Source organism: Schistocerca americana, chromosome 3, assembly GCF_021461395.2.
Source record: "Schistocerca americana isolate TAMUIC-IGC-003095 chromosome 3, iqSchAmer2.1, whole genome shotgun sequence".
In the NCBI taxonomy this organism is placed as follows: Eukaryota; Metazoa; Arthropoda; class Insecta; order Orthoptera; family Acrididae; genus Schistocerca; species Schistocerca americana.
The window spans coordinates 983,705,677-983,720,064 of record NC_060121.1 but is presented as its reverse complement, the minus strand read 5'-3'; the positions used below and the strand labels follow the sequence as shown (position 1 = coordinate 983,720,064).

The 14,388-nt window shown below is 45.0% G+C and overlaps 1 protein-coding gene across 1 annotated transcript in view; it reads right to left on the bottom strand.

Moving 5' to 3' along the window:
- Positions 1–14,388, bottom strand: part of LOC124606611 (troponin C, isoallergen Bla g 6.0101-like) — a 65,939-nt gene that overhangs the window by 22,713 nt on the left and 28,838 nt on the right. The window contains exon 5 of the mRNA XM_047138596.1: positions 10,521–10,652. Within this exon, the coding sequence (XP_046994552.1) occupies positions 10,521–10,652 (132 nt within the window). The remainder of the gene's footprint in view (positions 1–10,520; positions 10,653–14,388) is intronic.

Here is a 14,388-nt window from a genome sequence, read left to right as displayed (position 1 = left end):
CAGTATTATGACAGTGGATGCTTTGTGTTTTGAGACATCTCTCGTCGCATTAGCATCAGTAAGCAAAATAAATTTTCCAGCCATGGTCATGTTTGCCATATTTGGCGAAGGCATCGATTCCCAACTGGGGAGTTTAGGGCAGTCAAAACTATCTCGATAGTAGCCACATTATTATTACAGGAGTTTTGATTACAGTACACTTTATTTCCCTGTTATAACCTCTAAGATTAACCTAGAGCTACGCTGCTAGTCTTATGAAATAATAATTCGGAAAATGTATTTCGTCCTCTTTTGATGAAGCGGAGAGCCAACAAAGTTCAGGACACGTGTCTTCTAGTAACACATGGTAACATGTGGTTGTCGGGCCCACTGTACAGGGTGGTTATAATTCAACTTTCGCTACTTTAGACAGTGTAAACTGAAAACTATTTACCCTTGCACACCCAGACTGTGCGCTTCAGTATTTGCGTTGTTAGTAATGATAGAGTCATTACTTGCCGTTAGGCTGAAACACAAGTATCAGTGTGCATTTACAATTGCAGACAGTGAACATGGGTCTGGATAAGGTGAACAGGGCTTTATTCGTAAAGCTGTTTTACCAAAACCACAGCTATAGTGCTGCTCCACGAGTATCGACACCACCTCTTTTGGCACCGGGGTTGAAGAATGTGATTCGGAGGTTCGAGTTAACTGGCGACTTGGGAAGTTCTCCTAGGACAGACCGTTGCCCAATTGCGCCTCAACTTACTGGAGGCGTACTGTTGCCATGGCTAACAATGCTGGACGCAATGTGCAAAAAAGGCAGTGCACCGGCTGTGTCACGACACCTGAGTATTCCGTGGCCCATCGTTGCTTCGGGCAGCAATAGAGCTATCTCTAGTGCAATTTCAGGCTGTCGTTGATGCAAATGGTCGTCACATTGTAACCTCGAACGTAAAGATGGTACGCAATTAAACAATGTTACCCTTTCATGTGGAAGTTAAAATGTGCTTCTTTCAGTGGTTTATTCGTTAATTCTCTTCTATACGTCCGTGAAAACGTATGCAAAACGTTTCATTGTCCTACGATCACTAGTTTGTCATGGCATCTACATCTACACATCTACATTGATACTCCGCAAGCCACCCAACGGTGTGTGGCGGAGGGCACTTTACGTGCCACTGTCATTACCTCCCTTTCCTGTTCCAGTCGCGTATGGTTCGCGGGAAGAACGACTGTCTGAAAGCCTCCGTGCGCGCTCTAATCTCTCTAATTTTACATTCGTGATCTCCTCGGGAAGTATAAGTAGGGGGAAGCAATATATTCGATACCTCATCCAGAAACGCACCCTCTCGAAACCTGGCGAGCAAGCTACAGCGCGATGCAGAGCGCCTCTCTTGCAGAGTCTGCCACTTGAGTTTATTAAACATCTCCGTAACGCTATCACGGTTACCAAATAACCCAGTGACGAAACGCGCCGCTCTTCTTTGGATCTTCTCTATCTCCTCCGTCAACCCGACCTGGTACAGATCCCACACTGATGAGCAATACTCAAGTATAGGTCGAACGAGTGTTTTGTAAGCCACCTCCTTTGTTGATGGACTACATTTTCTAAGCACTCTCCCAATGAATCTCAACCTGGTACCCGCCTTACCAACAATTAGTTTTATATGATCATTCCACTTCAAATCGTTCGGTACGCATACTCCCAGATATTTTACAGAAGTAACTGCTACCAGTGTTTGTTCCGCTATCATATAATCATACAATAAAGGATCCTTCTTTCTATGTATTCGCAATACATTACATTTGTCTATGTTAAGGGTCAGTTGCCACTCCCTGCACCAAGTGCCTATCGGCTGCAGATCTTTCTGTATTTCGCTACAATTTTCTAATGCAGCAACTTCTCTGTATACTACAGCATCATCCGCGAAAAGCCGCATGGAACTTCCGACACTATCTACTAAGTCATTTATATATATTGTGAAAAGCAATGGTCCCATAACACTCCCCTGTGGCACGCCAGAGGTTACTTTAACGTCGGTAGACGTCTCTCCATTGATAACAACATGCTGTGTTCTGTTTGCTAAAAACTCTTCAATCCAGCCACACAGCTGGTCTGATATTCCGTAGGCTCTTACTTTGTTTATCAGGCGACAGTGCGGAACTGTATCGAACGCCTTCCGGAAGTCAAGAAAAATAGCATCTACCTGGGAGCCTGTATCTAATATTTTCTGGGTCTCATGAACAAATAAGGCGAGTTGGGTCTCACACGATCGCTGTTTCCGGAATCCATGTTGATTCCTACATAGTAGATTCTGGGTTTCCAGAAATGACATGATACGCGAGCAAAAAACATGTTCTAAAATTCTACAAGAGATCGACGTAAGAGATATAGGTCTATAGTTTTGCGCATCTGCTCGACGACCCTTCTTGAAGACTGGGACTATCTGTGCTCTTTTCCAATCATTTGGAACCCTCCGTTCCTCTAGAGACTTGCGGTACACGGCTGTTAGAAGGGGGGCAAGTTCTTTCGCGTACTCTGTGTAGAATCGAATTGGTATCCCGTCAGGTCCAGTGGACTTTCCTCTATTGAGTGATTCCAGTTGCTTTTCTATTCCTTGGACACTTATTTCGATGTCAGCCATTTTTTCGTTTGTGCGAGGATTTAGAGAAGGAACTGCAGTGCGGTCTTCCTCTGTGAAACAGCTTTGGAAAAAGGTGTTTAGTATTTCAGCTTTACGCGAGTCATCCTCTGTTTCAATGCCATCATCATCCCGTAGTGTCTGGATATGCTGTTTCGAGCCACTTACTGATTTAACGTAAGACCAGAACTTCCTAGGATTTTCTGTCAAGTCGGTACATAGAATTTTACTTTCGAATTCAATGAACGCTTCACGCATAGCCCTCCTTACGCTAACTTTGACATCGTTTAGCTTCTGTTTGTCTGAGAGGTTTTGGCTGCGTTTAAACTTGGAGTGGAGCTCTCTTTGCTTTCGCAGTAGTTTCCTAACTTTGTTGTTGTACCACGGTGGGTTTTTCCCGTCCCTCACAGTTTTACTCGGCACGTACCTGTCTAAAACGCATTTTACGATTGCCTTGAACTTTTTCCATAAACACTCAACATTGTCAGTGTCGGAACAGAAATTTTCGTTTTGATCTGTTAGGTAGTCTGAAATCTGCCTTCTATTACTCTTGCTAAACAGATAAACCTTCCTCCCTTTTTTTATATTCCTATTAACTTCCATATTCAGGGATGCTGCAACGGCCTTATGATCACTGATTCCCTGCTCTGTACATACAGATTCGAAAAGTTCGGGTCTGTTTGTTATCAGTAGGTCCAATATGTTATCTCCACGAGTCGGTTCTCTGTTTAATTGCTCGAGGTAATTTTCGGATAGTGCACTCAGTATAATGTCACTCGATGCTCTGTCCCTACCACCCGTCCTAAACATCTGAGTGTCCCAGTCTATATCTGGTAAATTGAAATCTCCACCTAAGACTATAACATGCTGAGGAAATTTATGTGAAATGTATTCCAAATTTTCTCTCAGTTGTTCTGCCACTAATGCTGCTGAGTCGGGAGGTCGGTAAAAGGAGCCAATTATTAACCTAGTTCGGTTGTTTAGTGTAACCTCCACCCATAATAATTCACAGGAACTATCCACTTCTACTTCACTACAGGATAAACTACTACTAACAGCGATGAACACTCCACCACCGGTTGCATGCAATCTATCCTTTCTAAACACCGTCTGTACCTTTGTAAAAATTTCGGCAGAATTTATCTCTGGCTTAAGCCAGCTTTCTGTACCTATAACGATTTCAGCTTCGGTGCTTTCTATCAGCGCTTGAAGTTCCGGTACTTTACCAACGCAGCTTCGACAGTTGACAATTAGAATACCGATTGCTGCTTGTTCCCCGCATGTCCTGACTTTGCCCCGCACCCGTTGAGGCTGTTGCCCTTTCTGTACACGTAGAGAAAACTTAATTATAACCACAATGTATATGCTGTAAGCTTTACACCCGTACTCAGCTTATTATTTTTAGTGTTTAAAATATACTAGAGCGCCAAATAATCTGGTATATGTATGCGTATCCAAATACAGAGATGTAAACAGGCAGAATACGGCGTTGCGGTTGGAGACACCTACATAGGATAGCAAGTGTCTGGTGCAGTTGTTAGATCGGTTACTGCTGCTACAATTGCACGTTATCAAGATTTAAGTGAGTTTGGACGTTGTGTTATAGTCGGGGCACGAGCGATGGGGTACCACGTCTCCGAGATAGCGATGAAGTGGAGATTTTTCCGTACGACCATTTCACGAGTGTACCGTGAATATCAGGCGTCCAGTAAAACCTCAAATCTCCGACAACGCTGCGGTCGGAAAAAGATCCTGCATTTTAAAGGGAACAAAGAAGCCCGAAGAGAATCGTTCACCATGACAAAAGTGCAACCCTTCCGCAGATTGCTGTAGATTTCAATACTGGATCATCAACAAGTGTCAGCGTGGATTAGGGACTGCACAAATGACGCCAAACGAAGGTTAGCAGAGATTCGTGCGTCTGTGAAAAGATCTATGCGCGAAGCATACAACTACCACCGTCATACCTTAGCAAAAGATCTGCCAGAGAACAGTAGAAAATTCTGGTTCTATGTAAAATCGCTAAGCCGGTCTAAGGTTTCCATTCAGTTCCTTGTTGACCACGCTAGTGTGGCAGTTGAAGATAGCAAAACGAAAGCCGAAGTTTTAAATTTCGCGTTCAAGAAATCGTTCACACGGGAGAATCGTACAAACATACCATCATTTGATCATAGGACAGACTACTCGGTTTTACAAAGAGTACTCTATGGCATTGGCCCGTTACCTAGCTTGCATGTACAACGAATGTCTCACCCAGCACAAAGCCCCACAAGCGACTGGAAGAAAGCGCAGGTGACTCGTCTATATAAGAAGCGTAAAAGAACGGACCCACAAAATTACAGACCAATATCATTAACTTCGGTTTGCAGCGGAGTCCTTAAACATACTCTCTGTTCGAATATAATAAATTTTCTTGAGACTATGAGCTTATCTCCACGAATCATCATGATTTTAGAAAGCGTTGCTCGTGCGAAACTCACTTGCCCTTTTCTCACATGATATGCTGCGAGCTATGGATGAAGGGCAACAGGCAGGTACCATACTTTCATATTTTTAGATTTCCGGAAAGCATTTGAGACGGTGCCCCATTTGCAGACTGTTAAAGAAGGTACGAGCATACGGAATAAGTTCACAGATATGTGAGTGGCTCGAAGACTACGTAAGTAATAGAATCCAGTATGTCGTCCTCGGCGGCGAGTGTTCATCAGAGACAAGGGTATCGTCAGGAATGCCCCAGGGAAGTGTGATAGTACCGCTGCTGTCCACTGTATACACAAATGATTTGGCGTAAATGGTGGGCAACAATCTGCGCATGTTTGCCGATGATGCTGTGGTGTGCGGTAAGGTGTCCAAGTTGAGTGAGTGTAGGAAAATAGAAGACGAAGTAGACAAAATTTGTAGTTGGTGTGATTAATGGCAGCTAGCATTAAATGTGAGAAAATGTGAGTTAATGCGGTTGAGCCGGCCGTGGTGGACGAGCGCTTCTAGGCGCTACAGTGCGCGCGACCGCTACGGTCGCAGGTTCGAATCCTGCCTCGGGCATGGATGTGTGTGATGTCCTTAGGTTAGTGAGGTTTAAGAAGTTCTATGTTCTAGGGGACTGATGACCTCAGACGTTAAGTCTCATAATGCTCAGAGCCTTTTCTGAATGCGGCTGAGTAGAAAAAACCAACCGGCAATGTTCCGATACAGCATTAGTAGCGTCCCGCTTGACACAGTCACGTGGTTTACGAGGTGCATTCAAGTTCGAAGGCCTCCGATTACTCTTTCTAATTAACTACTCACCCGAAATCGATGAAACTGGCGTTACTTCTCGACGTAATCGCCCTGCAGACGTACGCATTTTTCACAACGCTGACGCCATGATTCCAAGGCAGCTGCGAAGGCTTCTTTAGGAGTCTGTTTTGACCACTGGAAAATGGCTGAGGCAACAGCAGCACGGCTGGTGAATGTGAGGCCACGGAGAGTGTCTTTCATTGTTGGAAAAATCCAAAAGTCACTAGGAGCCAGTTCGGGTGAGTAGGGAGCATGAGGAATCACTTCAAAGTTGTTATCACGAAGAAACTGTTGCGTAACGTTAGCTCGATGTGCGGGTGCGTTGTCTCTGTGAAACAGCACACGCGCAGCCCTTCCCGGACGTTTTTGCTGCAGTGCAGGAAGGAATTTGTTCGTCAAAACATTTTCGTAGGATGCACCTCTTACCGTAGTGCCCTTTGGAACGCAATCGGTAAGGGTTACGCCCTCGCTGTCCCAGAACATGGACACCATCGTTTTTCAGCACTGGCGGTTACCCGAAATTTTTTTGGTGGCAGTGAATCTGTGTGCTTCCGTTGAGCTGACTGGCGCTTTGTTTCTGGATTGAAAAATGGCATCCACGTCTCATCCATTGTCACAACCGACGAAAAGAAAGTCCCATTCCTGCTGTCATTGCGCATCAACATTGCTCAGCAACATGCCACACAGGCAGCCGTGTGGTCGTCCGTCAGCATTCGTGGCACCCACCTGGATGACACTTTTCGCATTTTTAGGCCGTCATGCAGGATTATGTGCACAGAACCCACAGAAATGCCAACTCTGGAGGCGATCTGTTCAACAGTCATTCGGCGATCCCCCAAAACAATTCTCTCCACTTTCTCGATCGTGTCGTCAGACCGGCTTGTGCGAGCCCGAGGTTGTTTCGGTTTGTTGTCACACGATGTTCTGCCTTCATTAAACTGTCGCACCCACGAACGCACTTTCGACACATGCATAACTCCGTCACCACATGTCTCCTTCAACTGTCGATGAATTTCAATTGGTTTCACACCACGCAAATTCAGAAAACGAATGAATGCACGCTGTTCAAGTAAGGAAAACGTCGCCATTTTAAGTATTTAAAACAGTTCTCATTCTCGCCGCTGGCGGTAAAATTCCATCTGCCGTACGGTGCTGCCATCTCTAGGACGTATTGACAATGAACGCGGCCTCATTTTAAAACAATGCGCATGTTTCTATCTCTTTCCAGTCTGGAGAAAAAAAATCGGAGGCCTTATAACTTGAATGCACCTCGTAAATATCTGGTCGTAATGTAGCAAAGCGATATGACATGGTACGAGCATGTGAAGACTGTGTAAGGGAAGACGAATAGTCGACTTCGGTTACTGGGAGAATTTTAGAAAAGTGTTGTTCATTTGTAAAGGAGACCGTATATAGGACGCTGGTGCAACCTACTCTTGAATACTACTCAAGTGTTTGGGATCCGTACCAGGTCGGATTGATGGTGGACATCAAAGCAATTCAGAGGTGGAGTACTAGATTTGTTACCGGTAGGTTCGAACAATACGTTAAGTCTTACGGAGATAGTTCAGGAACTCAGATGGGAATCCCTGGGGGGAGAACGACGTTCTTTTCGAAGAACAATGTTGAAAAAATTTAGAGACCCAGTATTTCAAACTTGCTGACGAAAGATTCTACTTCCGCCAACGTGCATTGTGAGGAAGCTCCACAAACGTACGATACGGGAAATTAGGTTTCATTCGGAGGCATACATACAATCGTTCTCCCCCGCTCTATTTGAGAGGGGAACAGGAAAGGAAATGACTAGTATTGGTACAGGATACCCTGCGCAACGGACTGCACTTGGCTTGCGGAGTACCTATGTAGATGTATAAATTCGCACTACTACAGGGAGGTCCAGTGACTGCAAAGAACAAGCACAAACTGTCGTAAAATTACCCTCCTGAGACAACAGAACATTGTGTAATGCTACTTCGAAATTACTAATATTGCAGTAATTAAACAATTTTCCAACTTCATGATCCTTATAAACATAGTTATCCGTCAGTTAGACAGGAATGAATTGCTCTGTAATGGAAAATGGGTATGAAGACAAATACAGGCGTATTGGAGTGAGTGAAGTATGATCCAGGCAAAACAATGCATAGGGGAAAAAACGGGTGCAACCAGTTTTCCGGAACACAACTTTACACCGTTATTCAGAACGGAATATTATGACCATCATCATCATCCGCATTGGATTTTTAGCATTTTGCTAAATGCCAGAATCATAATCGCCAAAATGGACGTTAAACTTCCTGTAAGTCAGGCTCGTCCAAACTGTGCCCCGGGCAAATTCGTATGTTGTCGCAGTGGCCGAGCCGTCTCGCTTAGCTGGCCGTGCGGACCGCCCGAACGCCAGCCGATAGAAATATTTGTTCGCCCGTTTTCCCTTCGGGCAGAGGACGTCTCACAAGAGCTTCAACTACAGCTGATTGACCTGCAGTGCCATATCCGCCCGACGGACCGCTTTCTTATGTGTTAAGCTTTGGGTGACTTTTACAGCTGTCTTCCACGAGAGAAATATCCTCTATTGCACAAGCACGCGGTCAAAGTTCTCTCAATGTTTGGTTCCACGTATACTGGTGAGCGCTTTTTCTCTCTTCTAAAACTTGCTAAAACCGTTTATTCCTTGGCGATAAAAATTTGACCAATTCTTTGAGGTTAGCAGTCCCACAGAATATTGTACCAAGCCTAGACAAAATCGTTTCCTCGAAAAAGAAAAACGTGTAAAATGTTAATTGTCTTCTTTCACAATGTTGACTGTAAGAATTAAGGAGGTTTATAACCTTAATTCTATTTTAATAAGTTTTCAAACTTGGTCAGTTAAAATTATTACGTACAAAACAGCAAACTAAGGATCCGATTTCTAAACTGTGAAAAGGGATACAAAGAATTGTAGCACGAAGTATAACAAAAAATACTTACTTTTAACCACCAAGAGTAACAATGAGATTCTATATCCCTTACATAAAATTAATTCTAAAAGAGAATATTTTGTTTACGTTAGATCTGACCGCGTGACAGTCCAGCGCAGAGCAGTGCTGTGCGATCTCTCTCTCTCTCTCTCTCTCTCTCTCTCTCTCTCTCTCTCTCTCTCTCTCCCTCCCCCCTCCTATGGCGACACTAGCGACACACGGTGGCGGACGGGGCGCTGAACTACATTGCATTGCGCCCGCGGGGCGCGGGCGCGCCCGCCGGGCGCAATTCTTAGGTGAGCTTGCTGTAACTACGAGGTGCATTCAAGTTCTAAGGCCTCCGATTTTTTTTCTCTGGACTGGAAAGAAATAGAAACATGCGCATTGTTTTAACATGAGGCCGCGTTCATTGTCAATACGTCCCAGCGATGGAAGCACCGTACGGCAGATGGAATTTTACCACCAGCGGCGAGAATGAGAACTGTTTTAAGTACTTAAAGTGGCGACGTTTTCCTTACTTGAACAGCGTGCAATCATTCGTTTTCTGAATTTGCGTGGTGTGAAACCAATTGAAATTCATCGACAGTTGAAGGAGACATGTGGTGATGGAGTTATGGATGTGTCGAAAGTGCGTTCGTGGGTGCGACAGTTTAATGAAGGCAGAACATCATGTGACAACAAACCGAAACAACCTCGGGCTCACACAAGCCGGTCTGACGACACCATCGAGAAAGTGGAGAGAATTGTTTTGGGGGGATCGCCGAATGACTATTGAACAGATCGCCTCCAGAGTTGCCATTTCTGTGGGTTCTGTGCACACAATCCTGCACGACGACCTGAAAATGCGAAAAGTGTCATCCAGGTGGGTGCCACGAATGCTGACGAACGACCACACGGCTGCCCGTGTGGCACGTTGCAGAGCAATGTTGACGCGCAACGACAGCACGAATGGGACTTTCTTTTCGTCGGTTGTGACAATGGATGAGACGTGGATGCCATTTTTCAATCCAGAAACACAGCGCCAGTCAGCTCAATGGAAGCACACAGATTCACCGCCACCAAAAAAAATTTCGGGTAACCACCAGTGCTGGAAAAATGATGGTGTCCATGTTCTGGGACAGCGAGGGCTTAATCCTTACCCATTGCGTTCCAAAGGGCACTACTGTAACAGGTGCATCGTACGAAAATGTTTTGAAGAACAAATTCCTTCCTGCACTGCAACAAAAACGTACGCGAAGGGCTGCGCGTGTGCTGTTTCACCAAGACAACGCACCCGCACATCGAGCTAACGTTACGCAACAGTTTCTTCGTGATAACAACTTTGAAGTGATTCCTCATGCTCCCTACTCGCCTGACCTGGCTCCTAGTGACTTTTGGCTTTTTCCAACAATGAAAGACACTCTCCGTGGCCGCACATTCATCAGCCGTGCTGGTATTGCCTCAACGATTTTCCAGTGGTCAAAACAGACTCTTAAAGAAGCCTTCGCCGCTGCCATGGAATCATGGCGTCAGCGTTGTGAAAAATGTGTACGTCTGCAGGGCGATTACGTCGAGAAGTAACGCCAGTTTCATCGATTTCGGGTGAGTAGTTAATTAGAAAAAAATCGGAGGCCTTAGAACTTGAATGCACCTCATACTTTGATAATGGCGCAAAAGTCCATACCTTCGAAATCAACGGTCCCGGAGCCGTCCGAGTCGATCTCTTCGATCATCATGTCGAGCTCTTCCTGCGTGATCTTGTCGTCCAGCTCTCGCAGGATCTCCCTCAGGACTCCGGTCGTGATGTAACCGTTACCTGCAAACAAAAGGACTCTGTGACCTCGGTACACGGCGATGCGTAGAAGCACTGGGAAATGCACTGTGTGTAACTTGATGGACCGTTCTGACAGTATTTTCTGCATCAACAAATTTGTTCAGAAAATCGCCGAAATAGCACGCGGCGATGGATACTTTACCTGCCTACCAAGATTTACTACTATAGATCGTCGGTGTTTAGGCATCGAACTGTTTAACTAAACGAGTGTGTCCAATAGCAAGTAAACTTCAGAAAATCGCTTGAAAAAACTACTTCTGAAAAGTTGTTTGACGTAGAAACACCCCCGGCAAGCCGACTTCGCGCAAAATTCGTCAACTTGCAGAAGTAACTGCCGTAATCTTCTTCCTACAAGTACTTGACGAACTGGCCAACTGCTGGAAGTTTTTCTCAAACTTGCAGAAGTTTAGTGTGCTCATTACCGGCAAGAAAATGTCAGTGTCGAAAAGGAGGAGCGCGCAAAGACTGACGGCCCAAACCAGATGTACCACTGCAACCCCTAAACGTATATAATCGACCACCACAATCAAAGAAGCCCGAAATTAATTTACAGATTGCCTTCTTTCACGAGAAGGGGAAGCAGAATGGCAGTAGAGAAGTCTTTAAATTTTGGCTGATTTTTAATTGTAGCATAAGCAAATATGCATTGCGTTTGTAATAAAAGTAATAGGTGAAGAGAAATTAAAAGGCCACATATTAAAGGCCATCTCTTGGTGGTACAAGTTGCCGCGTTTTTGTATCCTTTTATCAAATATTTGATTCCATAATTAACAAGGGATGGTCGAAACTAGCATACTACATTCTGAGAAGGATTTTAGTCTGATCGAATTTCTCTGATTTCGCCAGCACGAGTCGCTGGCATTCTCAAAGGTTCATCCACCATCAACAGTCTGCCACCGGCGATGGAGCGTGGATCTCTGACAAACTGCTGGCTAAACAGTAGAAAAATCGTTATACACCGTCGGAAGATCGCGAGGCAGAAGCCAACAGGCAACACATCAAACTAAATCACTTTCATGTATCTTACGCACTGAAGTGCCAAAGACACTGCTATAGACATGCGTATTCAAAGAGAGAGATTTGCAAACAGGCAAAATACGGCACTGTGGTCGGAAAGGCCTATATAAGACAAGAAGGGTCTGTCGCAGTTGTTTGATCGGCTACTGCTGTTACAATGGCAGGCTATAAAGATTTAAGTGAGTTTGAACGTAGTGTTATAGTCGGCGCACGAGCGATGGGACACAGCATCTCCCAAGTAGCGATGAAGTGGGGATTTTCCAGTACGACCATTCCACGAGTCTACTGTGAATACCAGGAAACCAGTAAAACATCTAAGCTCCGACATCGCTGCGGACTCAGAAAGAACCTGCAAGAACGGGACCAACGACGACTGAAGAGAATCCTTCAACGTGACAGAAGTACAACCATTCCCCAAATTGTTGAGGATTTCAACGCTGGGCCATTAACAAGTGTCAGCTTGCGAGCCGTTTAACGAAACATCATCAATATCGCCATTCCGAGCCGAAGGTCCACTGGAGCACACTTGATGACTGCATGACACAAGCTATACGTCTCGCCTGGGCCCGTCAACACCGACATTGGACTGTTGATGACTGGAAACATGTTGCCTGGTTGAACAAGTCTCGTTTCAAATTGAATCTAGCGGATGAACGTGTACGGCTATGAAGACATGGAGCCTGCATGTCAGCAAGGGACTGTTCCAGTTGGTGGAGGCTCTGTAATGGTGTGGGGCGTGTGTAACTGAAGTGATATGGGACCCCTGATACGTGTAGATAAGACTATGACAGGTGACACGTACTTACGCATCCTGTCCGATTATCTGCATCCATTCATGTCCATTGTACATTCCGATGGACTTGGGCAATTCCAGCAGGACAATGCGACACCCGACACGTCCAGAACTGCTACAGAGTGGCTCCAGGAACACTCTCCTGAGAGCGGCGCGGGGTAACCGCGCGGTCTGAGGGCGCCTTGTCACGGTCCGCGTGGCGCCCCCCCGTCGTAAGATCGGGTCCTCCGTCGGGTATGGTTGTGTGTGTTGTCCTTAGCGTAAGTTAGTTTAAGTTAGATGAAGTAGTGCGTAAGCTTAGGGACCGATGACCTCAGCAGGTTGGTCCCATAAGCACTTACTACAGATTTCCAAATTTTTTACTCTTCTGAGTATAAACACTTCCACTGGCCACCAAACCCCCCAGACACGAACATTATTGAACATATCTGAGATGCCTTGCAGCGTGCTGTTCAGAAGAGATCTCCACTCCCTCGAACTTTTGCGGGTTTATGTACAGCCCTGCAGGATTCGTGGTGTTTATTCCCTCCAGCACTACTTCAGACATTAGTCGAGTCCATGCCATATCGAGTTGCGGCACTTCTGCCTGCTTTCTGGGGCCCTACACGATTTTAGGCATTTGTACCAGTTTCTTTGGCTCCTCAGTGTACATACAATGGATTTTGTAATTGATTTACTTAAAGTCTAATGTAGCAAACAACAAGTCACTTTTGTCTGACTTCCGCATAATACAGGGTGATTCAAAAAGAATACCACAACTTTAAAAATGTGTATTTAATGAAAGAAACATAATATAACCTTCTGTTATACATCATTACAGAGAGTATTTAAAAAGGTTTTTTTTCACTCAAAAACAAGTTCAGAGATGTTCAATATGGCCCCCTCCAGACACTCGAGCAATATCAACCCGATACTCCAACTCGTTCCACACTCTCTGTAGCATATCAGGCGTAACAGTTTGGATAGCTGCTGTTATTTCTCGTTTCAAATCATCAATGGTGGCTGGGAGAGGTGGCCTAAACACCATATCCTTAACATACCCCCATAAGAAAAAATCGCAGGGGGTAAGATCAGGGCTTCTTGGAGGCCAGTGATGAAGTGCTCTGTCACGGGCTGCCTGGCGGCCGATCCATCCAATTTCAGACGATAAGGTTTCATAACTAACCTTTTTCGTAGGACTCTCCATACAGTTGATTGTGGAATTTGCAGCTCTCTGCTAGCTCTGCGAGTCGATTTTCCTGGGCTGCGAACAAATGCTTGCTGGATGCGTGCTACATTTTCATCACTCGTTCTCGGCCGTCCAGAACTTTTCCCTTTCCACAAACACCCATTCTCTGTAAACTGTTTATACCAACGTTTAATACACCACCTATCAGGAGGTTTAACACCATACTTCGTTCGAAATGCACGCTGAACAACTGTCGTCGATTCACTTCTGCCGTACTCAATAACACAAAAAGCTTTCTGTTGAGCGGTCGCCATCTTAGCATCAACTGACGCTGACGCCTAGTCAACAGCGCCTCAAGCGAACAAATGTACAACTAAATGAAACTTTATAGCTCCCTTAATTCGCCGACAGATAGTGCTTAGCTCTGCCTTTTGTTGTTGCAGAGTTTTAAATTCCTAAAGTTGTGGTATTCTTTTTGAATCACCCTGTATTTCAGTAATTAATTGAAGGACTTATGTCAATAGTGGTACAAGTCCATTACCTCCACGTTTCTGTCTATAATGCTTCTGAAATTAATGATCCAAACAAACAGAAAGAAAGGTTCATCTCCAACAGGAAGCCATATGCTTGAATATTTCTGGTATGTCAACTGCAGGTGTTTCAGCGCTCATTTAACTTTAGTACTCTGTATCTCAAAATGAACAAAAATGGTCTTGTACCACTATTGAAGTAAGCTCTTC